Below are 27110 nucleotides of genomic sequence, written 5' to 3' on the forward strand. Positions count from 1 at the left end.
GACTGCGGCTGCGCGAGGCGTTCGCTTGCTGGGCTCTTGTGGCACCTCGCGGCTCCCGTCGCCGCTGCCCGAACGGCGCCCGGGAAAAGCCAAAATCGCCTGAGAGGCGTTTGCGGCGCTCGCGCACGTCGAAAGCGGCGGGCCTGAGGGTGAGTGAGGGCCGCTTCCTAGGCGGGTGGTGTGGGCAGGCCTGTTAATCCCCTATTAATCGATGAATTGTCAGGCAAACCTCCACCTGTTGAATTTCCCCCTCTCCTCCTCACCTGTGGAAGCGCAGGCGTCGCCGCTGCCCTCTCCTTCACCAGGCCGCCCTGCCTCTGCAGCGCAGGGCCTCGGCCTCCTAGGGTCATAGAGTCGGAAGGGACCTTGAGGCTCGTCGAGTCCAGCCCCCCCTCCCCGCATAGCAGGAATATATAGCTGGCCCATACAGGGGTCGTTATCTGGCCAACAGGAGCAGCTTGCTATTCCTTCCTGCTGCTTTTATTGCATTTTGTCCATGGCATTGTGACGTTCATGGGAGGCAGCCAATAGGTAATAATGCTCCCCGGGCTACTGAGCAGCATTTTAAAAAATCCTGGACTAAATCCTGCGTTAACGTTGACAGCTTTCTGTGCCGCCGTTAAGGTTATTCGCAGTATCGTCGCCACAAGCGAACTGAACCCTGGAAATAAGTTTTAACTCGCTCTTTCTTTACATCGCCAAAAAAAGGAAGCCATATCTTTGGGTAGTGTAAAAAAATTAAAGAAGTTCTGGAATAAGTATATCATCGTTGTCATTCGTTGAATTTGTTAGTTTCCTTATCTTGCTCAGGGCGACCTGAAGCAGCTTAACAACCAAAGAAGGGCGACCAAGATGATTGAGGGTCTGGAAACCAAGCCTTATGAGGAATGGTTGAGGGAGCTGGGTATGTTTAGCGTGGAAAAGAGGCGACAGAGGAGATGTGATTGTTGTCATCCATCTGTCTGAAGAGACAGTGGAGGAGTGTGCTTTTGGGGGTTAAAGTCAAACCATTGGAGAGTCACAGCACCTGCTGATACAGGAGAGACATGTTTTGTTGCAGATGGAGGTGTCCAGTTTCACTGTTGCAGGTGCACCATGGCGTTTTCTTTCCCTCCACATTCCTCCCAGTGTTCATATGATAGCTTTCTTCAAGTATCTCAAGGGCTGCCCCATAGAAGAGGGAACATGCTTGTTTTCTCCTGCTCTGGAGGGTAGGACCCGAACCCAGTGGCTTTAAGTTACAAGAAAGGAGATTTCGACTAAACATTCGGAAAAACCTTCTGACAGTAAGAGCTGTTCGGCAGTGGAACAGATTCTCATGAGAGGTGGTGGACCCTCCTTCCTTGGAGATTTTAAAGCAGAGGTTGGATGGCCATCTGTCATGGATGCTTTAGCTGAGATTCCTGCATTGCAGGGATTGGACTAGATGGCCTTCAGATGGTCCGTTCCAACTCTACGATTCTATAATTTATGAATGGACCAACAAAGAAAACAACAACCCATCCCACGCAGACACATTAAAGCCAATAGGAAAAAGAAATGCATTAAAAACACGCTGCCCACTTCTAAACAGCCACAGATAGTTGAAGGCCACAGGCCTGATTATAGAGGAACATTTTAGCATGTTTAGTATGTTACTGGGGACAAAATCCTCTGGTTGAACTTTACATTGCAAAATATATATACACGGAATCAGACCTATGGCATAGTGTTCTGGGGCTACTCACCTGGTGACATTGCCCCTGCATTTCAGACGCTTGCTATTTACAGTTTCCCTTACTTAACAAAAGTGGATGGTGGCCTCTCCAGACTTTTTCTTTTTTTTCAACATGTCTTTGACAAAACAATAGTGCATTAATGGTTTTCGTTGAATCTCTCTTTAACGCCACCTGAGAACAGACTTAGAGCCTGATCCTGTACATATTTGCTTGGAAGTAAGTAACACTTTCTACAGGGAAACAACTCACAATTGTATATATTCCTAAGTATTTTATCTCTTTCTTTCTTACACTACACAAGCCCAATCCAGGAGCTGTAGCACTGGCTGGATCATTGGTGATAGCACCAATTCAGCAGGGGGAGTCTGGATTCATTCTGCCCTTTCCCACTAAACATTTACACTACCGGTAGTCAATGTGATTATGTTCTCCCTGTAAAGACATGCAGAGCACACTGGGGTGGTTGGACTTGTTAGGATACCTCCTAATGAGCACATATATCTTCTAAGGCATCTCAATTCCTAGGAGAATCTGAAAATGACTCCCCTTCCCCTCAAAAATGAAAGACTTGAAGTACTTTTGAAGTGGTGGTTCTTCTAAGCTGCATGGAAATTCGGTAAACATATAGTCCAAATCATACTGAATACTAGAAAAATATGAAAATGGTACATTTGATGGCATTGAACAAGCAAAATATTTTCTCTCTCACTGCAACGTGTGGCTTTTTGTCTGGATCCCCAGGAGGATGTGTTCCCTAGCACTCTTCCCACCCCCTCCGCCTCCGGGAGACATCACACTTTATGAATTTAACAATGCCCTGGTTTCTGGCCGCAGCTATGAGAAGCTTCCACTTTCTTTCCAAGGACAGGTAAGCAACAGTTTTCAGTCACAGGAAGAAACTAATGTTAGGTGGCGAGAAAATAGACCAGGCATCCCCAAACTTCGGCCCTCCAGATGTTTTGGCCTACAACTCCCATGATCCCTAGCTAACAGGACCAGTGGTCAGGGATGATGGGAATTGTAGTTCGAAACATCTGGAGGGCCGAAGTTTGGGGATGCCTGGAATAGACGTTCTAGCTAGTACTTGAGTCATTTTGGCTATTTTATGTCAAAAGGCTTCCATAACTACTAATTGAACATGCTGTTTGTCAGATAAATGTGAAGCCAGAAAAGGAGCAGTCATCCAGAGGAAATTATTGAAAAGAATACTGGTGGGGATATTTAGTAAACAAATATGGCCAACTCCTATTTACACAGGGGTTACGTTCCAGGTCATGGCGTGTGTCGGTGGAGTGCATGTAAGCCTCTTCTGCCCTTTTCTGGTGCTGAACATGGTGCGTGGATCCGTGGTTATGCATACTTCAAACATGAACAAGATGGGAGTTGCCTGTATCATGTGCTCAATACTTAAAATAGGAGTAAAAAGTTATGCTGCACATCTGAATTCTGTGACCTACACATCTTATGCAGATTTGCACACATTTTCACAATTCATTCTACATCTGCTAGTCATAAGGAAGGACAAAGTTCTATGCCGTGCATGAAGCTTCACACCTTTAATAAGAAAAGTCCTACGTCGACCCAGTTTCTGGCTATTTTTATTTCACTATGTGTCGCCTGCACATTTTCCAGTGCATCAATCAGCTTGAAGGACTAGAAACGTGCTCCTCTTCTCCCGCAAAGTGCAAGATTTTACCTATTCTGAATTCTGCACCCATGAATTCCAGTTCCTGCATCTGTGGACTGCAGTGCAAACAAAAGTTTTGCTTTGGTTGATTCTCTCTCCTACTTTTGTTTGTTTGTTCAAGCATTCCTCCCCCTCCCCCCCGCCTTTTCACTTTCTATTGATTGTCTCGGTTGGCTATACAGCTAGAAGACTTGCCTGTCCTGACCATCCCCAAAGAAACTCTGAAAGCTCACAGTCGACAGGAACACAGCACTAAGCCTGCCTTCATCCATCACCGTGAGTCACTATGGAAGAGGTGCATCAATGCCTGGTGAGTATGGGCCAAATTTGATCTGACCTGCCTGTTAAAACAGATCTGCCCCAGTCACATAGGAAAAGGGATGAGCTAGGAAGGCTGGGGAGGGGGGAAGAACTCATTATCAGCAGATGGGGCACAGAGGGGAAGAATGCAAAGTCCTCCTTCCTTCTGCTCACTGATTGCCTCCCCACAGCCCATCATGCAATGCTTTCTCACTTAGGCAAGTATTGTGCTGCTATCAGAGCATCACTGAGGAGAAAGCACCTTTGAAGAGCAAGGTCAGACTATTAGGGAAATAACTGGTCCCTGGGAGGAAAGTTTTGCACTCCTTACATGTACACCCCCCTTTGCTATTAAATAGCATATTTACCCATTAGTAGCTTGCACAATGAAAATAACTTTTGCACAGCACCGCCTCCCCCTGTTGATGTGCAGGAGATTTCACAATGCGCTCTGCCCCTAGGCGTGACATTGGAATCGCTGGAGTGCTTGAAGAGCTTGCATATGCAGAGGAGGAGGGTGACTTGGACCAGGAGATGGATGAGCTGCCTTGGACAGATTCTGCAAAGGAGCTAGGTAGCTTTCAATACAGTTGTACATATTGGACCCATTCCCCACTTCAAACCAGGTACAGGAGAATTGAGGCATCTAGATTTTATTGGACTCCTACTCCCATCTACCTCAAACATTGCAAACATTGGCCATGCTGACAGGGGCTGATGGATGCTGTTATGCAACAACAGAGGGAGGGCCACAGGCTCCCCATCCCTGTTTTAAACTCACTGCAAAGATGCTTCGATGTCACACTGTCTTTTTCTTTGGGGCTGCTTTTAATCTCCCCACCCCATCCGGGGTATAGGATTAAGATCCATTGCTTGCCAAATCCTGTCTTGAGGCTCCACACTGCTTTGACAAATGACTCAGATTTCTTCCACCATCTCCTTTCCTTGCCCTTGCAGCTCTCCGATGGATGAAAGCAGGATCCCGCTACACATTAGCACTCTGCTGTTGGGTCTCCTCTCTCCATGGCTCCTTCTTTCCCCATTTGTCGGTGAGGCTTGTGCAAAGTAGGCCTGAGCAGGACCAAAGAACAATGGCAGTCGGTGGATAATCTAATGATCCAAAGTGGGAGCAGGGCTGGGGTGTAGGGGAGTGGAGAACAGCCATGGCAACTGAACACTAATTGCATGGTTTCCCCTCCCCTTTTTTTCTAGAAGGAATCTTATTCCCCACTCCACTCACATGTTGGCCACCCACCAGTTCCCTTGACACTGTGTTCAACACGTAGCTTGCTTCAGATCCAGATTTAAAGCTGGGTCACATCATGAGTGACTGCTGTTAGAAGTACAGTACTAATTTTTTCTCTGTCAATCCTTTCCTCCAAAGCTGCAAAGTGAAGACATGATAGCACAGTTCTCCCAGGCTGTGGATTGGTAAGTTATCTCTCCCCTGCCCCGTGTGTGTGTGTCTGTGTATGTATGTGTACGCTTCTTGGCATGCATATAGGGTGTTGAGCAGTTTCCTATCTATATAGGTGCTAGGCAGGGGACAGCAATTTTTCACTGGCTTTAACGGACTGTCCAAAAAAAGAGTTGCCATCAGGGCAAGGATTGCCCCTGACCTTATGCTACATCTCGGAATTCAGTTCTAGGGGGAAATCGCCTTTCAGCTCTACGTTTAGAGCTGTGGGGGTGCAGACAAGCCCCCCTCCAACAGCTCAGAGGCTTGCTCTGCCCCTGTACAGAAGGGGCACTGGGAGTATCTCTCGACTGTAGAGGCAAGCTCCCTCCTCTAGCTTGGAGCTAAAGAGGAAGAAGAGTTTGGATTTGATATCCCGCTTTATCACTACCCGAAGGAGTCTCAAAGCGGCTAACAATCTCCTTTCCCTTCCTCCTCCACAACAGACACCCTGTGAGGTGGGTGGGGCTGGGTGACTAGCCCAAGGTCACCCAGCAGCTGCATGTGGAGGAGCGGAGACGCGAACCCGGTTCCCCAGATTACGAGTCTACCGCTCTTAACCACTACACCACACTGGCTCTCTCTGAGCTGGAGATGGCTCAGCTTGCTCTGCCTCTTCCCTCCAAGCTCCAAGTACCCAGTGGGTGTAGAGGAAATCTCTGCTTCATCTTCGATTTGAAGCAAGGAGGCAGTGGTACATTTGTTTACATCTTCCTGTACCTCCTGGTGAGATTGAACCTTGGATCTAGGCACTAAAACTGTGCAGTATAGGTATGAATGGCTTATTTCCGAGTGGTCCCTGCAGGATGATCTGCACCCATACAAACATGCTTTGGCCTTTCCCCACTCTTATATTCACTAGATTGATGAAACTGGAATAACTACCACTCATTGGTTCTTCATTTATAATTACCAGCACAAACAAGGATCCTCACTTCACCCGCAGTTTCGCAATGAAATATTGGTGATGGAGGAATTCCTCCTTTAAACCAATACTCAGCCATCCTGCTTATGTATACGAGATGAATATACTCTGCTCAGGGGTAACCAGTTTGCATGTAGCCTTCCTTGAGTGTGTACTCTGGGTCCCATCCTCCCAAATGTGTCTAGCTTCCACATCCCCTAGCTGCCATCCGACTCTTTGTGTAATGAGACTTGCCTAATGCTCCCTTACCCTCTTCCTGTCTTCACCCTCCAGGGCAGGCTGCTCAATCCGAGCCTTCGCCTGGCATCCTCACACCAGCAAGTTTGCCGTGGCCCTGCTGGATGACTCCATCCGTGTTTACAATGCAAGCAGGTGAGAGGGTTGGGGTTTTCCTGTCCGCACGTGAGCAAGCAAATTTCTGTTAGGATTGGCAGGGCCTCATCTACCTGCTCACAGGCAACTCTGAACAACTCTGAACCAGTGAAGGCGGTGAAGGTCCTGTGTGAGTGCTTGGAGGCGGTTGGAGGATGGATGGCGGCTAACAGATTGAGATTGAATCCTGACAAGACAGAAGTACTGTTTGTGGGGGACAGGAGGCGGGCGGGTGTGGAGGGCTCCCTGGTCCTGAATGGGGTAACTGTGCCCCTGAAAGACCAGGTGCGCAGCCTGGGAGTCATCTTAGACTCACAGCTGTCCATGGAGGCACAGGTCAACTCTGTGTCCAAGACAGCTGTTTATCAGCTCCATCTGGTACGCAGGCTGAGTCCCTACCTGCCCACTGACTGTCTCTCCAGAGTGGTGCATGCTCTAGTTATCTCTCGCTTGGACTACTGCAATGCGCTCTACGTGGGGCTACCTTTGAAGGTGACCCGGAAACTACAACTAATCCAGAATGCGGCCGCTAGACTGGTGACTGGGAGCGGCCGCCGAGACCACATAACACCGGTCCTGAAAGACCTACATTGGCTCCCAGTACGTTTCCGAGCACAATTCAAAGTGTTGGTGTTGACCTTTAAAGCCCTAAACGGCCTCGGTCCCGTCTCCACCCCCATCGTTCTGCCCGGACACTGAGGTCCAGCTCCGAGGGCCTTCTGGCGGTTCCCTCACTTCGAGAAGCCAAGTTACAGGGAACCAGGCAGAGGGCCTTCTCGGTAGTGGCACCCACCCTGTGGAATGCCCTCCCACTAGAGGTCAAAGAGAACAACAATTACCAGACCTTTAGAAGGCATCTCAAGGCAGCCCTGTTTAGGGAAGCTTTTAATGTTTGATGGATTTCTGTATTTTAATGTTTGATGGATTTCTGTATTTTAGAATTTCTGTTTTGTTGGAAGCCGCCCAGAGTGGCTGGGGGAACCCGGCCAGATGGGCGGGGTATAAATAATAAATTATTATTATTATTATTATTATAACAAAGCATGGAGCTTGCATGCCAGAATCTCTCTAGCAGTGTGCAGCAGCACGCAGCAGTGCAACCTAGCATAATGGTTTGCAAATTTGTCATCTCAGGGCAAGGGCAGGGGGGGGGAGGAGGGAGGGGGGAGGTCAAACCCAGCTTAAAATGGACCCCTTTGTTTCCCAATGCCCATGGGTATCACTGGGGGCAGAAGTGGTCTTGTGGGTGGAGGGAAAATGAAGGGACAGAGTTTATTGTATATGCTTTGTATGTTTTGTTTTTATTTAAAAAAATCAATAAAAATTATTATATATAAAAAAAGGAAAATAACTGAGTTAAATTCAAATAAAGCGTAATCTTTCTTTCTTTTTAAACCCAATGAGTGAGTTGAGCCTCAAAAAAGAATACAGGCGCCCCCTCCCTTATTTCCACGGGGGTTATGTTCTGGGCCCCTGCATGCATAAGTGAAAATCGCGCAAGTGGGGAGCACCCTTTAAACATCCTCTCTGCTGCTCTCTCTCCAATCCATACTAAAAATACTGTATTCTCAACTAGAATTGAAGCTCAGGGGCCGGCAAAAGGCTGAAGGACACATAGGAAAGCGGCTGCTGCTGCTGTGCTAACTCTCACATCAGCTGTCATGCGGGGAGGTTGAGCAGCATAAACAAAGCCTCCCTCCACCTCTGGTCTCTTCAGGGCTTCCTCCGCCCTCACTGACATCCTCTTCAGGCTCTGGGGAGGGTCTCCTCGCAAGCCATGAGGACACTCCAGCTCTCTCCTGTCATTTCTAGGTTTGAATTGAATTATGTAATTATTTCCCAGCCTGTAATAGGTGGGCAGACCTCAGTGCTGACATGGGACTAAGCTGGCCAAGGGTGTTGGGGATACAAGTTAAAGTTCCCAGAGGAGTGTAATCTGCCATACGGGTGCTCTGACCTTAGTCTTGAACAAAATAGATATATTTTAATTAATCCAGTGACCTCATGTTCCATAGATGCCTTCTGAACTTTACAATGCAAGAGTGCATACACCAGATCTCCTGTCAGTTAAGCATAACTTACCTTTAAGTGCTCCTGAGTGTGAACTCTTTAGAAAACAAGAAGTGTCTTGCTGACTGGGTCAAAGCCAGATTGAGCTAGTCCAGCATTCTTTCCAAGGATCCTAGCAACCTGCAGGTGCTAATTAACCCCCCCCCCAAGGAACAGACCGCAGGAGACTTCTGCACCATCTTTTGCCTGTGCCCTCTGTAGAACTCAACACCATTGGCCATAGCACCGTTGGCCATTGTAAACAAGGAGTTAATGAGCAGAGGTCAGGTCCACCCTGTGAACCAGCAGAACGCTGTGGCCAAAAGTTTTGGGCTTGAATGTGACTTCAGAATCCTTGGCTATGAAGATCACAGGGTGGCCTTGGGCCAATCAGAGCTGCCAGTTCTTGTTCTGATATAGCCCGTGGCTATCCCCTTAGCTGGAAAGTTTCTGGTTCAATTTCTTCTGTGGTTCCCTCTTCCCTGCTTCTCTTCTGCAGTGCCACCATCCCGATCCTGAAGCATCGCTTGCAGAGGAACGTGGCATCAGTGGCATGGAAGCCGCTGTGTGCATCTATCCTTGCCGTGGCATGCCACAGCTGTGTGCTGGTTTGGCATCTGGACCCCACTTCGCTTTCCACCAGGTAACCAGCCACTTGCTGCAGGGCCTGTCTGATGTTTGACTGGCCCAGGGGCTGCTTGTTGCCACGGCCTGAGCTGTAAGGAAACACTTAGCAAAGGGGTAGGAGAACCCCCCCCCCCGAGGCCTTCATATGTTGCTTGACTGCAACTCTCAACATCCCTAATCATCAGCAATGTTGGCTGGGGCTGATGGGAGCTGGGAGTCAGCAATGGGAGAGCCCCCACAGTTTCCCCCATTCCCCGACTTAGCAGGTTTCAGGTGCTTGAGATCGTCAGGGATTCCTTTCTCAACCTGGGCTATTTCTTTAAAGGGTATCCTGTTGTTGTTAATTTATATAGTGCCCTATACCCACAGGTCTCAGGGTGGTTCACAGCATAAAACCACAATATTAAAACACAAAATAAATGATAAAAACAAAGACAGAAAGAACCCAATAATTCCCCTCCTCCCGAACACATTTTAAAAGGGCATCAGATGTCAATCAGCCAAATGCCTGATTAAAGAGGAACGTTTTTGCCTGGTGCCTAAAGGTGTATAATGAAGGCGCCAGGTAAACCTCACTGGGGAGAGCATTCCACAAATGGAGACCCACTGCAGAAAAAGGCGTGTTCTCGTGTTGCCACTCTCCAAGTAGCATCCGCAACCTTTATCCACCTGTTTTTCCACATTTTTCAGAAAATGGTCTCTACCTCTCTAAAGGCCCCCCCCCAGCAATCCAATCTGATAAGATGGTGCAAGCAAATCAGTACACAACGGTTGGATCAGGGGTGGGGAACCTCAGGTCCGTGGCCTGAATGTGGCCCTCCATGCCTCTCTGTCTGGCCCTCAAGATTATGACCTTGACCCTCGCCCCAGGCCTCAGCTCTCAGTGACCTTGCTGTGTGCCCTCCACTAGTGGTTCTTCCTGGCTGGAATGTCTCCCTAAATGTCTTCCTAAATGTCTTCCTAAATAATAGCTCTTGCTTGCCTGGATAAGGATGGAGAGCATTTTTGCTCTGACTACACCCACCACTGTTATGTGGCCCCCAGAAGGTTGCCCACAAGAGACCATGGCCATCAGGTTGCAAAAGGTTTCCCAACCCCTGCTTTTGATGTTCATCTCTGGCTCCTGGTATTTCACTAGGCAATGTGCATGTTGCCGATTTCTATAGCTGCCTATGCAGTGAAAGCAAGCATTCTCAGGATGGTGGACTGCAGGACAGCTGTGTAATCTCAGATGTACAGAATGTCAATAGCCCTGCTTATTACTGCTTCTTTGTTTGCATTCCTCCTGCCTGTGGAGGAATGATATTGTCTCCCTCTTCTGTCCCCCAACAGGCCTTCATCTGGCTGCGCCCAGGTACTCAGCCACCCAGGTCACAGCCCCGTGACCAGCCTGGCCTGGGCACCCAGTGGAGGGTTGCTCCTCTCAGCCTCACCTGTTGACACTGCCATGCTTGTGAGTAGGGCAGTTCATTTATTTACCAGATGTATTACTTGCCTGCTCCCACAGCCTTTAGATGATGTGCAAATGAAATGTTAATAATGATCCAATGTAACAGTATACCCATTGGTCAGTAGAAGCAACACACTGAGCCAAGCAACTAATTCCTCCATACCAGAGAAGGAATCACCATCAGTTCACAGGGGAAAAGAAATAAAAGAAATAATAAAGCAGTTTAAACGACTTGGGAGAAAAGACAAGTCCTTTCATGGCATCGAAACAGCACTAAAGCAGATGCCAGGAGGGCCTTTTGGGGGAAAGAGTATTCATCATTTGGGGCCACTACTAAGAAGAATCACTCTTTCATTGCCACCCTTTGCACCCCGGAAAGCCCTTGGAGGCACAGGTGGGAAGAGACTTTCTATCAGAATACTGGGGTCCTTCACCACATTAGGGCCATATAAGCTAACAACAGCATCTCCAGAAATTAATGTGGAGCCAATGCACTTAGTCCCTGTTGACAATCTAGCCACCATATTCTGTGCCACGGGCAATTTCTGCCTTTATGATGTGGGAGGGAGACCACAAAAGTGGTGGCGGTCAGAGCATGTAAAGCTGTGGCCATGCAATGACCTCGTGTGCCCGTAGCTCACAACCACAGGAAAAGAATGAGAGATTACTGGGCATCGGCTGTGGAAGCAGAAGGGCTTCCAAGCTATCGAAGGAAAGAGACATATTTGTGTTAAAGCTAGACAGAAAATAAAAGTGCAATACTGCTAAGAGCAGGCATCTCCAAACTCGGCCCTCCAGCTGTTTTGGGACTACAACTCCCATCATTCCTAGCTAACAGGGCCAGTTGTCAGGGATGATGGGAATTGTAGTCCCAAAACAGCTGGAGGGCCGAGTTTGGGGATGCCTGGTTAAGAGCGATGACTGTGGTACTCCTCTCTTGATTCTCAGCTGCCTGCTGGAGAAGGCTCTGCTCCTTCCAAAACAGCTTCCTCTGTTTGACCTTGTTCCCTTTAGGTGTGGGATGTATCCACAGAAAACTGCATCCAGTTGCAGTGGTTTGGAGGAGGTGGGGTCACATACCTGGCTTGGTCTCCTGACGGCAGCAAAGTATTAGCAGCCACACCTTCAGCAGTCTTCAGGTGAGTAGAGAGGGCCTGGAAGCCAGCAGCATGGGATCAACCCCAGGAGAGGCTGCTTCATTAAAGTAAATGAGGCACACTGCCCCACCAGCCTCAGTCTGTCCTCAGCCACCCCCACCTTCTTACTTGCAACCGGTCCAGGGGTTGGTCCTGCCTACCAATTTTCTCCTCCTTAGTCTCAGAGTTGCCTTTGTAGAATTGAGCAGAGAGGATGGAACTGGAACTGGTTAGCTCCTCCTGCCATTGGCTCTAGCGCCACCTACTGTTGGCCTCCCTGTTTTCCAGCGCCACCAACCCCAGTGGTTAGCAAGCCACCATTGATTAGCCCTCTGTGTCTTGTCTAGTGCTGGACCATGACGGCAGGTTAAAGTGGAGAAGCATTCGTTGCCACAGTTCCCCCCCCCCCTGAGCGTTTCCTTATACTGAATTGCACTCAGAAGTAGCTCTGCTTCTTTCTACCCCCTCATGCTTCTCTTTGCAGGGTGTGGGAAGTTCAGATGTGGACTTGTGAGAAGTGGCCAACCATCAAAGGTCCTTGCCAGGTAAGTCAGGGAGGCAGCCCGGGAAAATAGTTGACGAAAGCAACCGGAAGCCCAGGCCCTCTTACTTTTCTATTGCTTTCTCTTTCAGAGCCTGTGGCCCTGCAGATGTTGCTGGACTACAGCTCCCATCAGCATGAGCAATGTTCCGAGCTGTTGTGAGTTGTAGTTGAGCAACACCTGCAGGGTTACAGGTCCCTATCATTGTTAGAATAATCTATAAAGTAGGCTATTATTTGCTGTGGAAACATAGAGTAACCTGTGCCCAGTGAGTTTGTGGCTTTGCTGAGATCCCCCCCCCCAAAAAAGGCCTCCATTTATTACTTGCTTGACCACGGGGGTTTTCTTCCAAGCCCTACTTGTAGCAACCTGACTCACTCAAGCCTCACTCTGACTCCCCTTGGTTTTTATGAGTCAGCCTCTGAAATATCCATGGCTACAACAGTCCTGACTATGTCCCATTTGCCGAATGTGGCATTTCTCACCTTGAAAGTCATGTTATGCATTTAGCATAGAATTTTTAGACCCTCCTTGACAAATGCCTCAGTTAAAAGTGTGTCTCTTTATGTGTCTTCCCCCCAAGACTGGCTGTTGGAGTCCAGATGGCAGCCGCTTGCTCTTCACGGTCCAGGGGGAATCGGTGATATATTCTTTGTCTTTCCTGGAATATAGCGGTGAGTAACTTGAGCGGCTTGTAACTAGTAAAGCTGTACGGATTCTGCAAATGCAGAAAATGGGTTCCAAGCCCACCACTCTGCATCTTCCTGTCTGTCTCAATAAGTTTCTAACCTATAAGCCAGGGTTTCCCAAACTTGAGTCTCCAGTTGGTTTTGGGCTACAATTCCCATCATCCTTGACCACTGGTCCTGCTTGCTAGGGATGATGGGAGTTGTAGTCTAAAAACAGCTGAAGACCCAAGTTTGGGAAACCTTGCTATAAGCCCTACAGGGGAAGGCCTTGAAATCCTGCCCGGGACAGGGACCTTTGCTCCCTGGCAGCCTCCAATTCTGTGCTAACTAGCATCTCATATGTGGGCTGTCCTTCACCTAAGGACCTTGACTTAGCCTACGTGGTGTCTGCTTCATCTTCAGAAAACCCATGAAGTGTGGGAGGCTGAGAGAGAGATGATTTTTTTGTAAGGCTACCCAGTAAACTCTGTGGCTGGTCGGGGGTTGGATACAGGCATTTATCTTCTCTCAAAGTTGCTTGCAGATGTAATGCTCTCCCTACCTAGTACTTACCACAAATACGCCACCCTTTAATTTCAGACCTTTTTTTATTTTTGGTACTCTGACCTACCGCACGCGATTGTTTATCGTCCTGTGTATACCAGCACTTTCCTCTATTTAAAAGCTTCCTTCTGGCTCCCCTCCACCTCCCACTCCCAACTACTACTAGGGGAGAGACTGTAGCTCAGGGGTTGGCAAACTATTTGTGCCCACATGCAGGAGTGCGGCACCCGTGGGCATGCGCCCACTCCCACTGCTCTTTCCCTGCTGGCTTTCGGAGCCATGGTGGGGGAGGAGGAGGAGGTGTCTGTGGCTTCCGATTGGCTGCAGGAGCTTCCTGCAGCCAATAGGAAGCCGTGGCTGTGTCCCGGAAGTCAGTCCCTGTGTTGGCGCCAGTTTAGCTCTGTGCAGGGACTGACCGAGCGGGCGGCAAGGGCCGGGGGCCAGGTTTAACGACTCTCTCGGGCCGTATGCAGCCCACGGGCCGTAGTTTGCCGACCTCTGCTGTAGCTGAATGAAGGGGCACATACAATACCTGGCCACCTCTGGAAGCAGCAGCATAGCTAGCCAGTTGGGTTCCTGGAGTGGCATGTGAGCAGAGTGAGCCACTCATGGGGGCGGGGGGAGCTGTGGCAAGGTGCACTGCATGGAGCCTTGCTGCCGCCTCCCCTTCAGCTGTAGGTGAGGTGGCAGGCAGGTAGGGGAGGTGGCAGGCAGACACAAGCCCCATGCTGCCGTTTTGGGCAAAGTGGAGCCTGCAGGTTCCCGAGCCACCACATCAATCCCAGGCCCCGTGGTAAGTGCCGCCACCCCCACCCCCCCACGATGTGGCGCCCAATGCCCCCCCCCCCGCTATGCCTCTGTCTGGAACCTCTGTGTGTCTGTATTTTAACGGATCAGGTAGCAGCTGCTGGGGAAGAGCATCCTCTGCCTGAGACCCTGGAGAGTAGCTGCAAGTCATGTTTTTTTTATTTATTGAATTGCTGCTCTAATTTTCATTCAGATGAATCCCAAAGCTGCTAACAAGCAGTAAGTAACTATAATATGAAAGGACACAATAGTAGAACACCACAATTGCAGCGTAAATGATATAGAATCATTCACGAATCATCAGTGAAACAATTGCAATCTTTAAAACACTTGTTCATAAAATTGTAGAGTTGGAATGGGATTCCAAGGGTCATCTAGTCCAACCCCCCCTCTGCAATGCAGGAATCTCAGCTAAAGCATCCCTGACAGATGGCCATACAACCTCTGCTTAAAAACCTCCAAGGAAGGAGAGTCCACTACCTCTCGTGGGGGTCTGTTCCACTTCTGAACAGCTTACTGTCAGGAATTTTTTTCTAATGTTTTGTCAGCATCTCCTTTCTTGTAACCCTCCAGAGCAGGAGAAAACAAGCATGCTCCCTCCTCCATGTGACAGCCCTTGAGATACTTGAAGATGGCTATCACATCTCCTCTCAGTCTCCTCTTTTCCAGGCTAAACATAAACAACTCCTTCAAGCGCTCCTCATAAGGCTTAGTTTTCAGACCCTTGATCATCTTGGTTGCTCTCCTCTCCACATGTTCCAGCTTGTCAACAAAGCAAATAAGCTAAACATTAAGGAAGAGTCCTATTATACGATTAACAAATCAATACATCATTTATAATCTATAAAACAATATTAACAGCATCTACAAAATAGCAACCAAAAAGTAAACTAAGCCCTGTTAAGTTCTTACACACACTTTCCACACCACCATGACTCATAATATTTCACTGTTTCGCTGCTCATTAAAATACACATAATGCCTGTGGCAGCAACTCCCTTCTGAAGGTTCCTTGGGCTGGAGGTGAGGGCAGCAAAGGTGAAACCAACCACCCCCTAATGGCAAACAGTCTCCCCTCCCAATTATTCTGTTACTTATGAAAGCTCATAGGGTAAGGCAGGTGGGAAAAGCCATTACCTGCTGGCCAATACAGACTCTCCTTCCTGCAGGTGGACAATACTGGATTAGAGGATCAAATAGTTTGATTTCCTATAAGGCAGGAGTGGAAAACCTTTCTCAGCCTGAAGGTCTCATTCCCTGCTGAGGGCTGCATATCAGTGGTGGGTGGAGCCAGAGCAACAAATGTGATTATTAACCTTGCACAGTCACCTAGTGTCTGCTTATACACCCCCTCTATCCAGGCAAATGAGAGGCATTATCAGAGTGACACATCTCAGCCATGCAAAAGCACTCAGGGTGCGAAGAAGAGCCAGTGAGAGGGGCTTGGTCTGGGGATAGGTCCAAGGGCTAGTTTGAGAGGCCCTGTGGGGCTGCATTTCCCCCAGGCGTCAGGTTCCCCATACCTGCTGTAAGGAAATGTCCTAGGTTCTTCCTCCTCCTGTTGTTTTGTTTCCCTCAGAATGACTTTTTCCATCCTCTTCTCAGGTGAACAGCAAGGGCAGGTTGGTGGGTCGAAAACAGCTTCCATTGTTGCTGATCTGTCGGAAACCACTTTTGAGACCCTGTATGGAGAGGAGAGGTGAGAAGAAGGGAGAAAAATATGTGTCTCGTAAGTGCTGCACAAGCACATAACTTGAGTGTTAGTTGGTGCAAGATTCTAGCCCTTTAAGGCTGCTAAGGTAGGATTCAGAACGTGGACGGTGTTGTGTAATATCTCAGAAAGGGAGTGGGGTTGGGGTCTTCCCGAGCAGGAAGTCTTATACTGTATTGCATTCCCTTCATCATTAGGAACAGAAGCAGAGAGACTGGTGCTGTGTTGTTTTCAGAGAGTTCACCCCAACGCCAATATGTTGTTATTTATTACCGGTAGATGTTCTAAAAATCCATGCTTTTATTACTCTGAAAATGCACAAGCATTTGATTACCTTGCTGGATTCTGATTCTGCTGGTCACATGCAAGAGGAGGGACAAAAAGTTGCATGCTGTGGTTTTGAAGCCTTACCAGACCCTCACTACAGGGGACTCTGCTATTCCCATCCAGCTTGTGAATTTTGTCAGGCATTGCTTATAGTCTAGAAAGTGAAGCTCCTCTGTTAGCTTTGCTATTAGGTGCTGCGTGTTGTTTAAGTAATCTTGTTATATTTATAGTATAGAAATGTGTGGGGGTTTTGGGGGGTATGTTGCTATATTTTAGTTTTGCAACGTTATTGTGAAATTATTTTTGTAGTGTTTGTTCGAAATGCCCTGTTTCTTTGTTGTAAGTCGCTATGAGCATAATTTTTTGGGTGGAAAAGCGGCATACAAATAAAATGAATGAATGAAAGTGTATCTGTGTAGTCTTGGAGGGCTGGAAACCTGCTTTTTTAAAAACAATAATAGAAACAAAATTAACAAGATCTTAAGTTTTATAACCCACACGAGCCACAGAATGAATAAAGGCTTCAACATTTTGATTATTTTCTTGCTTATCTTAAAAACCCATCTTAATAATCAGTGTATGAATATGCAAAAGTCCTGCCCTCCAGCTATCATTTTTGTTGGTTTATTACATTCCACCTTCCCTCCAAGGAGCTTGAGGCGGCGTTCTTCCCCTTCCTATGTTATCCTCACAACAGCCCTGTGCGGTAGGCTAGGCTGAGAGGTCGTAACTGGCCCAAGGTCATCCAGTGGTCTCCCAGGCCTAGTACTCGACAAATACTGTACCACACTGTGGTATAAATACTATACCACTTCTCCGCACCAAGCATCACCCTGATTGTGATCCCCAACTCTTCTCTTTGCTAGAGTATGGATGTCTCACCTTGAGTGTTTCTCTCTTGGCCTTTCACTTTGTATTCTTGTGTTCCAGGATTGGAGGGGAGGTGCTTTCCATGGTCTGGGACCCAAGTGGCGAGAGGCTTGCAGTTGTCATAAGAGGTAAAGTCCTCTACAGTCAAAACTTTTGACAAGAAAGGGAGAGTTGGGAAGCCTGTGTGCATTTCTCACAATAAGCCAGTACATGCCGTAATGGCCTGAATATAAGCCACACTTTTTTTTTCTTTCAAATTCCAACCATGAAAAGTTAAAGTGTGGCTTAAATTTGCGGCCTTAAAAATGGGCTTCTACGATATTGCTGTAGGATTTTCTTCTACATTTGCCGTTTGCGGGTGTGTGTGCCTGCGGAATTTTAAGGGAGCTGCTTATATTTAGGTATTCTCTCCCCCCCCCCGAATTTTAAAGGTGTGGCTTATATTTGTGGGTGTGGCTTATATTTGGGCCAGTATGGTGATTTTTATTCCAAATCAGAAGGCAACATTTTTTTTGGGGGGGGGCGACCATTCCCCCCAAGCCCAATAAAGCAATGCTTCTTACTTTACTTTTTGGAGTATGCACACTCAGGCACCTTATGCAGATTTGTTTAGTCAAGTGAAAAATGTGTTTGCCTCTTTTTTTTTTGTTCTTTTCAAATGCACGCAAGTGGTGGCTGACCCTTTTCCCAGTTGCTGTTTGTGTATCTGTTTTAATGGACAGAGGATACATAGGCACATACTTCTCACTTGTAAGTTTCTAGTCCTCGTGGTTTGGTTTTTTTTGCACTTGTGTGGCTCTCCTCGTCCTACCCCCTTTCTTACCCTGTGAGGTCAACGAGACCGAGAATGAATGGCAAGCCTAAGAGAGGGTTGCCATATTTCAGAAAGTAAAATTCCTGACACCTGCAAAGCTGTTGAGCTTTTACACCCAAAAACCAGGATGTCCATCCCTACCCTGCTCCCAAAAGGAAAATGAGAACCAGCCCTTTTTTTCACCCTGTCCTGTTGGAGAGATGGCAAGTGTCCCACGCATAAGCTTAAGAGCACGAAATGGCTTGTGTTTGGTAGTGCTTAAAATAACTCTTCTCTAATCTGCATTTTAAAGCATTCTGTGATCCTCTCTAAGGCCGGGGCTTCAGAGAAAGAGAGGGAGAGGTCCAGGCTGCACCTTGGTTCAAAATTCCTAAAATGCGATTCCGAATTCTAAACCAGGCAGTTTTTTGTGTGAGCCCTGAATCTTTTGAAAGAGCGCGGGAGGGACGATAGCAGTTAGCACCAGTTTGCAAGCACACCGGATCCTTCCTTGTGGCTTCGTATTTGATGGGAAAGACTTGTTTCAACAGGAAAGAGACAACTCTGGTTTTCCAACTGAAGCAGGCCACTGCCTGGCTCAGGCAACACACTCTGTTCAGCCACCCCTTTCGCTAGCCTTCCTTCGTACCCTCCTTGAGTGTTTTTGTCGCCTGGCTAGAATGTGTCTGCCTGCCCTCTTAATGCCATTTGCTTCACTGGGTGGTGGGTGGCAAGAGGTTTGTGAGAGTATGTAGAAACCCAGCATACAGTGGTACCTTGGTTGTCGAACGGCTTGGCTCCTGAACAAATTGGCTCCTGAACGCTGCAGACCCAGAAGTGACTGTTCCCGTTTGCAAATGTTTTTCAGAAGCCAAATGTCCGACGCAGCTTCCATGGCTTCCGATTGAGTGCAGGAAGTTCCTGTAGCCACTCGGAAGCTGCGCCTTGGTTTTTGAACAGTTCCAGGAGTCAAATGGACTCCCAGAACGGATTAAGTTTCAGAACTAAGGTACCACTGTATTACCTTTCTGCAGGGAGTAAACAAGCACCATTCCAGTCACATTAGTTGCTGTATCCACTTTTGCCTTTGGGCTCTCCCATTGCTGACATGGTGCCCCTTGGAAGATTGTCTACAAGGGCACATGACCCTCAGTCTGAAAAAAGGGTTGCCACCCTTGTTGTGAAAGATAAACATAACATGATGTCTGGTGTACTTCCATCTCTGCAATCTGAGCCCAGGCTATTATCCAGATGTTTTAGAAGCCTCAACAGAGACACCAAGGGTACTGAAGCCCTACCCATCTAGTATCCTGCTCTCAGCAGTCTTTGTAGATTGCATTGACAATACTTTTTTAAAAGCCTATCATCATGGCCTTAATGGCTACAGGCCTAAAACAGTAGGCTCTGCCAGATTTCTGCCCATGTTGCTCTGTGTCACCTTTTTCTGTTTTCTTTTGGCAGGAAATCGTGATGCTCCCGACTGCAGGGTCATCATTGCCGTGTTTCGCACCCGCAACAGCCCCGTGTTTGAGCTCTTGCCATGGTTTGTATTGACATGCTTAGGTTGTCTGGTTGCTCTTAAACTGGAAATGGAATTCGTAAGCCCCATGTCATTCCAGCCTTTGTACTGCTGTAGGTGTCAAAATGTTAGGAAGGTGCCTTATAACCTGGTCGGAGTATATGACCCTCTAGATCAGGGACATTCAACTCCCAATAGACTGCAATCTACTCACAATGTAAAAAAAAAACTGGCAGTGATTTTAGGAAGCCAAAGTTGTGGAGATTTGGTTTTTCTTTTCTTTTCTGCTTTTCTGTAAGGAAATTGCTGAGGGGCCGGAGATCAACCAGGATCTACCAGGAACACCCCGCAATCTACCAGTAGGTTGCGATCTACCTGTTAGACATGCCTGGTCTAGATCATTATTGTCTATTTGTGACTGGCCGCGGCTCTCCAGAGGGTTGGTCAGAAAGCAGACTTTTGCACCTGCTACCTGATCCCCTTTTTTAACTGGAGATACCTGGGACTGAACCTGGGACTTTCTAGATACAGAGCAGATTATTATTATTATTATTTCATTTCTATACCGCTTTATATTTTTAGGGGGGAAATCTCAAAACGGTTCACAACCTACAGTAAGACATGAAATACAAAATCCTCAATTAAACACCACTGGAGAAAGCGAAATATAAAGTATGCATTCAAAACAACATAATTAACAGGAAACTAAAATTTTATCTTAAAGATTTTTTTAAAAAAGCATTACAAAGAATGTCAGTGACATCAGAGTTGACAAAAAAGTTTTTCTCTTAAACATTTCAAAAGAAAACATGCTTTCTTAGATACCAAATCCCACATTTAAAACAGCACAGTTAGCAAGTTAATAATATGCTGCACCATTAACCTCAGACTTTCTGCAGCGTTTCCATGCGCTCTGGTTTCTGTGCGCTCTTGGTTTCTGTCACGGTGTTCTGTTGCACCAGAAGCGGTTTAGTCCTGCTGGCCACATGACCCAGAAAGCTGTCTGTGGACAAACGTCGGCTCCCTCAGCCTGAAAACAGGATAAACACCGCGCCCCATAGTCGCCTTTGACTGGACTTAGCCATCCAGGGGCCCTTGACCTTGACCTGTCTGCAGCTCAGTGGTAGACTGAGTGTGCATTTATATTACCTCCTTAGAATGCAGTGAAGTTGTTCCACGCCACCAACGATACATTTCACAGCTCTCCACCACCCCTATTGCCCAAAGCTGTTCACATCAACAGGACTTCATTAGTGTCAGATTCGTTTCTGTTCGTTAAGCACCAGGGGGAGGGTATTTCTTTACCCCAGGGGTCAGCAAACTTTTTCAGCAAGGGGCTGGTACACTGTCCCTCAAACCTTGTGGGGGGCCGGACTATTTTTTTGGGGGGGGGAGGGAATGAACGAATTCCTATGCCCCACAAATAACCCAGAGATGCATTTTAAATAAAAGGACACATTCTACTCATGTAATAACACGCTGATTCGCGGACCGTCCGTGGACTGGATTTAGAAAGCGATTGGGCCAGATCCGGCCCCCAGGCCATAGTTTGCCTACCCATGCTTTACCCTGTGCAAAGGTGTTCACATCTTTAACAGAAAAAGAATTAGGAGCAGCTTAAGGACTCTGGTGGGAAACTGATTTGAGAAACAATGCATCAAATGATAGTATCTTATAACAAAGCACAAGGGTACGCATATACATTTTTTATAAAGACGTGTAAACATGGATTAAAAACCCATCACTGAAAATGCAATGAGTGCACAGTGTGAACATGGCTGGAGTATTGGATTTGGATAAAGGAACTTCATGGTTTAAATCCACCCAGCCACAAAATAAATGCTTAATTTCTTCAGGGCTGCTACACACATGACAGATACATCTTACAGAAGTAGTATGGATTTTTGAGTGTAAAAAGTGTACCATAGGAAGCTCTAGTGGGTTGCAGGCAGGCAAAACAGGAGTGCACTAATAATAATAATAATAATAATAATAATAATAATAATAATAAATTTATTTATACCCTGCCCATCTGACTGGGTTTTCCCTGCCACTCTGGGCAGCTTCCAACAAAATACAGTGGAACTTCGGTTTATGAACACCTCGGTTTATGAATTTTCGGTTTACGAATGCTGCGGACCCATCTGGAACGGATTAATTCACTTTCCATTACTTTCAATGGGAAAGTTTGCTTCAGTTTATGAATGCTTCAGTTTATGAACAGACTTCCGGAACCAATTGTGTTCATAAACCGAGGTACCACTGTATTAAAAATACAAAAAAAATAATCAAACATTTAAAACTTCCTTAAACAGGGCTGCCTTCAAATGTCTTCTAAAAGTCACGTACAGTGATACCTCTGGTTGCGAACGGGATCTGTTCCGGAGCCCCGTTCGCAATATGAGCTGTATGCAACCCGCGTCAGCGCCTCTGCGCACGCGCGGGGGTACGCTTCTGCGCATGCGCATGATGTCGTTCGACGCTTCTGTGCATGCACGAACCGCCGAACCCGGAAGTAACACGTTTCGTTACTTCCGGGTTTGGCGCGTTCGTAACCCGTGTTGTACGCAACCCGCAGCATTCGTATCCAGAGGTATGACTGTAGTTGTTTATTTCCTTGACATCTGATGGGAGGGTGTTCCACAGGGTGGGCGTCACTACTGAGAAGGCCCTCTGCCTGGTTCCCTGTAACTTCGCTTCTTGCAGTGAGGGAACCGCCAGAAGGCCCTCGGAGCTGGACCTCAGTGAACAATGTGGTTGGAGACGCTCCTTCAGGTATACTGGCCTCCTTCAGGTTATTCAGTCGTCATGAATGGGCTCATAGCACGTGAGGGTGAGCATGTGGGAGCTGAAGCAAGGGGGTTCTTTTGCATGAAAGGGGTAATCCTCACTGGAGATCTCATGCTCTTAGTGTCCTTTAGCCTATGACTCAAGCTTTTTTGTGTGATGTTAAATGAGATAAGAATCACAAAACACTTCCTACTCTGCAAGTGCTGTATATGGACTACTCTGCATGTAAGAATAAAACTGATCAAAGCTCCATATCAAAAGTCTGTGGTTGGTATGAACTTTGCAGATTAAGCAAACTCAGATGGCGCCTGCAATTTTACATACAGTAATTTCGGGGAAAGGCAGCGTACTGCCCTGAAATGCTGAGTGCTGATAATCTGGTCCAGTACCACCCTTCCCCTCCTCCTCCTCCTTCTGTTGCTGCTTGTGAGATTTCCCCAGGCACTACTGCCCTTATGCTTTTAAGCTTATCCGCAGCCACAAAGCTCTGAAGCGTGCTTCTTCTTTTAATATGGAAACTGAGATTTTCAGGCTTTTAAAAATGATTGAAGAACAATTGTGTTGCATGGGGGAGCTGCCAGGGATTGTGTCTTGTGTGGCAGTGATGCAATAATAATAATAATAATAATAATAATAATAATAATAATAATAATAATAAATTGCCAATAATAAACAGGTACTGTATATTGGGGGAGCAATGAAAGAAAGCAAAACAAAAATTAAAACCAGGGGAACATTTGGTAAAGACCTATTTTTCCCTGAATTTTTTTAAAAAGTTGTTTTTTAAATAGTTTTTACACGCCTCCTATGCAAAGTTCAGGAAGGGTCTGGGCCCAGCAAACCTCAGTGGGCAGAGCATACTGTAGGGTTGGCACTGCTGCAGTTGCTCACCAGGCCTCAATGCAGAGCCAGAGTTTCTGGTGAGCAGAGTATGCGTGAGAAGGACATTTGAAAGTTTAGGGCTTTAAAAGCTTAGCGCCAGCCCCTTAAATTTTTTTAAAATTTATTTTTATTAAAGAACCAGCCCCTAAAATTGAGCTCATGAACCAGTGAAGTCAAGTAAGACAGTTGTGACATGTGTTGCAGCAGTTGTAGGAAAGATGGGATGAGAAGAGAGACCTTAGAGATGTTGTGTTAGCTAGAGGAGACCGTAAAGGACAGCATCCTGTGGTTTGTTTTCAGCACAAGGCAACTTTCATGGATACCAAATCTCACAATTCAGCATGTAACCATAGCTCTGATGATCTTGCTCACTAATTTATTTATGGGCCATAGCATTTTAAGCTGATCAGTTAATATTGTGTAATTTAAAGCTGTTTCTGATTGAGCCTCATTTAAAAGAAAAAAGAAAAAAGCTTGGCTTAGAAGGAGGACTCCTTTCTCTCTCTCTCTCTTATAAGGGGATGCCTCTTCTAGAATAGTTGCTATATATATATACACATAAATCATCTTAACAAACAGAAGATACTTCTTCTATTCTCTTATTACTCGATTTAAAACTCATCAGATTTATTCCTTTGAGACTACTTTGTAATTGAATGACAGCCCTAACTTATTTCTAATATTTATAGTTCCCCTGTTCATAGCTCAAGGTGGTTCACAAAATAACCTATTATTTGAGCGCCAAATTAAGAAATAAATAATTGCAACATTTCGTGTATTTTAAACTTTAAAAAAATGGGGGGGGAATAAAGTCTTATACACAGAAACATACAGTAAACCTCAAAACAGTTTGCAAAACAAATGAAACAATGCAATTCAATTATCAGTAAAATAAACAGTTAAAAACAAATATTAGAAAACATTCATAAACAATGAAAATCAACAGTAACGATAGAATCAACCTCTTTGACATGTCTGGATAGGCTTGCCTAAACAAATGTTTTCAGCAGGTGTTTTTAGCAAAACATCTTGTTTTGGTGTTTTAATCTTAGGATTAAAAAAAAGGTAAATAGGTGAGACATATTTTAAACCCTCACCCGTATGCTAATCACTGAAACCCAGTGCAATTTTTTTTTTTGAGGGGGAACAGATGCTTTCCCTGAGAATTGATAAGTACCGTAGTCACGGTGAAGGATGTTGCATGAGAACTGGAGGTTTGCTTTGGTACTTTAAAGTGTCCCACTTAATTGTGTGTTGTTCTGCACCCCAGAGGTGAATGCCCTCCTTAGCACAAAGGCATAGGAGGTAGGAGACTGGCAAGCACAGTTTCTCCACTGTTGCTGCTGGTGACAATACTGTCAAAAAGATTCTCCCCATCACAACTGCTTCCCCCTGTGATGCTTGTCCTTTTCTTTGCACATGCCCCAGAAATGCAGCGCCTGTCAGCTCTCTGATGCCTTTGAGAAAGCAGAAGTATTAGGGTTATACCACCAGTACACACGATATTTTATAGGGTTAACGTAAGCAAAAGGTTCTACAGCTCTCTCTTAAGAGGGTAGATGAATAGAAGCAGCATGGTCTGAATCGGCTCTCGCCAACCTGGTGCCCTCCAGATGTTGCGGACTGCCGTTCTCATCACACCCGCTGACATCGGAGTTGTAATCCAAATCAACCGTCTCTCAGTTAATCTGAATGCTTAAAATAAATAAACCTAAGGAGGAAGGGGGAAAGAGAAGAAGGCTAAATGGTTAAGCCCAATGGTCTTGGAGTTTTAGGCTGTGGTCTGGAAGGCAGTTTCAGACATAAGACAGCTTCAAGGGCCAATGGGCTGTTTTTTGTCCTAAGACCACTTTTTGTGTGTCTGTATTGGAGCCTAGGCCTGCAGCATCACATCACAACAGCCTGTGAGTGCCCCTTGTAATAATGGTGTCTGTATCTCTCTTCCCCCCTACCCTCCTTTCTTCAGTGGTTTCTTACAGGGAGAAGACGGTGCTCAGCCACAACTAGTTGCTTTCCACCCTTGCTTTAAGAAGGGAGCTCTTCTGACAGTGGTAAGCGTTCAGCCTTCGCCGAGATTTTGAGGAGCATCTGCTATAGCCTGTGGGAAATGCTGATAAGGGCTTGTTGTTGCCCCAGATAGGAGCTGCTGGAATGACTTCTGTCTTGGCTAAGCAGCACCTAGACGGGGCTGTGGACTAGTAAGAGAAAGGGATAACAGTAACTATAATGCATGTTGGTATGAGGCATTAATTGGAGGACTCAACATGCTCTGCAGTCGAACACGGGCACCATAGCGCACTTGGATTACTGCTAGACTAACATGAGCTATGCAGTCACGGCGGCCTAGTTCCTGTTATCAGCTCTTTCCTTGGTGAAAAAGCTGAATAATCCATTTTACTCGCATTCGGGTTAGTACCAGTTGCAGGATGCATTTTGCTAATGTTCGGAATGCTACCAGTAACCTTCTTTAGGGTGGGTCAGAATGTTCACGGGCTGTGAAATGCGTCTTGTCTTGTTTGCTTTAAGGATTCTAGAATCATTGTTGAGCACGTACTGTTGTGATTTTGGCACACTGTGTGTCTGGAGGGCAGAGGCTGATCTGTTCAGTTGGGGTCTGGGTGTCTTGTGCACCACTCTATGATTCTGTCCTGGACTCGGCACAGAATTCAACAATCCACAAATCTCAAGCTTTTTAATTTGAGCTTCTAGTCCTTGAGACTCTTTCCCCCAACCTCTGAGAGCCCGACACATATGTACGTCCCTCTTAAATGCTGAAAAGGTTTAGATTGTGAAGAGTATAAATTGCCCACTTTTAGAGGTGCTCAATCCCTGTGCTTCTCGTGAACTGATTTGGGCATACTGTTTCATTGGAAGAAGATAAGCTCAGAGGAGCAACTTAACTCAGAGATGCAAGAAACCACCTCTTTTTGAGAATAGGATGTGACTGAATATCTGGATTTCACCCTGTCCCAGAGTGCCACTTCACACACAGACAACAGTGGCAGCTTCCCTCTGTGGTTGGATGTTCTGGGGCTTCCTTTTTTTGTTGTTGTTACATGCCAGGAGTTTTCTTACGGCATGCCAGCTTGCCCAGGACCAATTTTGGGAACTGCCGCTTGGGAGCACAGGAGAAGTGTGTGTCCAGTGCCATTTCAGAGGCCAGGTCCAGGAGGGAGGGGCTCCTTCCAGCCATGAGAAGCAGGTGAAATGATGAAACGTAGCAAGTAAATACGCCACGTTTTGTAATATCTATAGGTGACAGAACCCACCTTTCCTTGGAACAAGATTCCTAGTGCAGGGGCATGTATATGCAGTGGTCCTGCTAAAGGGCCCTCTGTTTCCACCCCACCATAGGATCCCCACTTGTTGAGGGCCAAACAGGGCAGGATATGTAAAAGGCGATCTTCTGCTCCTACTTCATTTATTTATTTATTTATTTCTTCTCTCTCTTTTCAGTGCTGGTCAACAGGAAAGGTCAGCCACATTCCCTTCTTCTTTGTGGTTGCCCAGTTTCCGTCTTTCAGCCCTGGGCAGAGTCCCCTCATACCTTTGGGCAGTAGAAGCAGTGCCCGGGAGCAGCCATTGTTTTCTGAACTCTAAGGGCCAACATGCCGGGCTTCCTCCCTGCCAGCCTGTGTACCTTCAGAACATTGGAGATGCCTTCAGAACATTGGAGATGCCTTCAGAACATTGGAGATGCACACTGTAAAGGCTGCTTCTGCCCAAGTTCAACTTTGGAGAGCGCCGCGTCTTGTTTCTGTCAATTGCAGTTGAGGCGTCGATCAGCTGACGTGCTGTCTATTAGTAGGCTATCCACAAGCAGCCTTTGAAGCCAAGAAGAACGTCTGCCAGAGATGGCCCACTTTGTAGTTTTCGCATTTGAGACAGAAAATAAAAACAACAAAGGGTGAATGTTT

General features: G+C 46.6%; 1 protein-coding gene across 2 annotated transcripts; it reads left to right on the forward strand.

Annotated features, from left to right (window-relative positions):
* Nucleotides 1-27105, forward strand: AAAS (aladin WD repeat nucleoporin). 2 transcript variants are annotated; one of them, XM_060272052.2, is made up of 18 exons: nucleotides 61-148; nucleotides 1885-1934; nucleotides 2460-2586; nucleotides 3588-3715; nucleotides 4167-4279; nucleotides 4663-4754; nucleotides 5090-5136; nucleotides 6360-6458; nucleotides 9007-9150; nucleotides 10467-10587; nucleotides 11599-11723; nucleotides 12205-12265; nucleotides 12846-12936; nucleotides 15907-16000; nucleotides 17270-17337; nucleotides 19464-19545; nucleotides 25160-25244; nucleotides 26650-27105. In XM_060272052.2, the coding sequence occupies exons 3-18, from the start codon at nucleotides 2464-2466 to the stop codon at nucleotides 26791-26793; spliced, it is 1617 nt and encodes a 538-aa protein (XP_060128035.2). In that variant the 5' UTR covers nucleotides 61-148; nucleotides 1885-1934; nucleotides 2460-2463; the 3' UTR covers nucleotides 26794-27105. The 2 variants fall into 2 exon arrangements, with proteins under 2 accessions (XP_034957107.3, XP_060128035.2); XM_035101216.3 differs by lacking the exon at nucleotides 1885-1934 and having other exon boundaries at nucleotides 1-149.
* Nucleotides 27106-27110: the final 5 nt, after the last annotated feature.

Source organism: Zootoca vivipara, chromosome 2 (genome assembly GCF_965207765.1).
Source record: "Zootoca vivipara chromosome 2, rZooViv2.hap1.1, whole genome shotgun sequence".
Taxonomy (NCBI): Eukaryota; Metazoa; Chordata; class Lepidosauria; order Squamata; family Lacertidae; genus Zootoca; species Zootoca vivipara.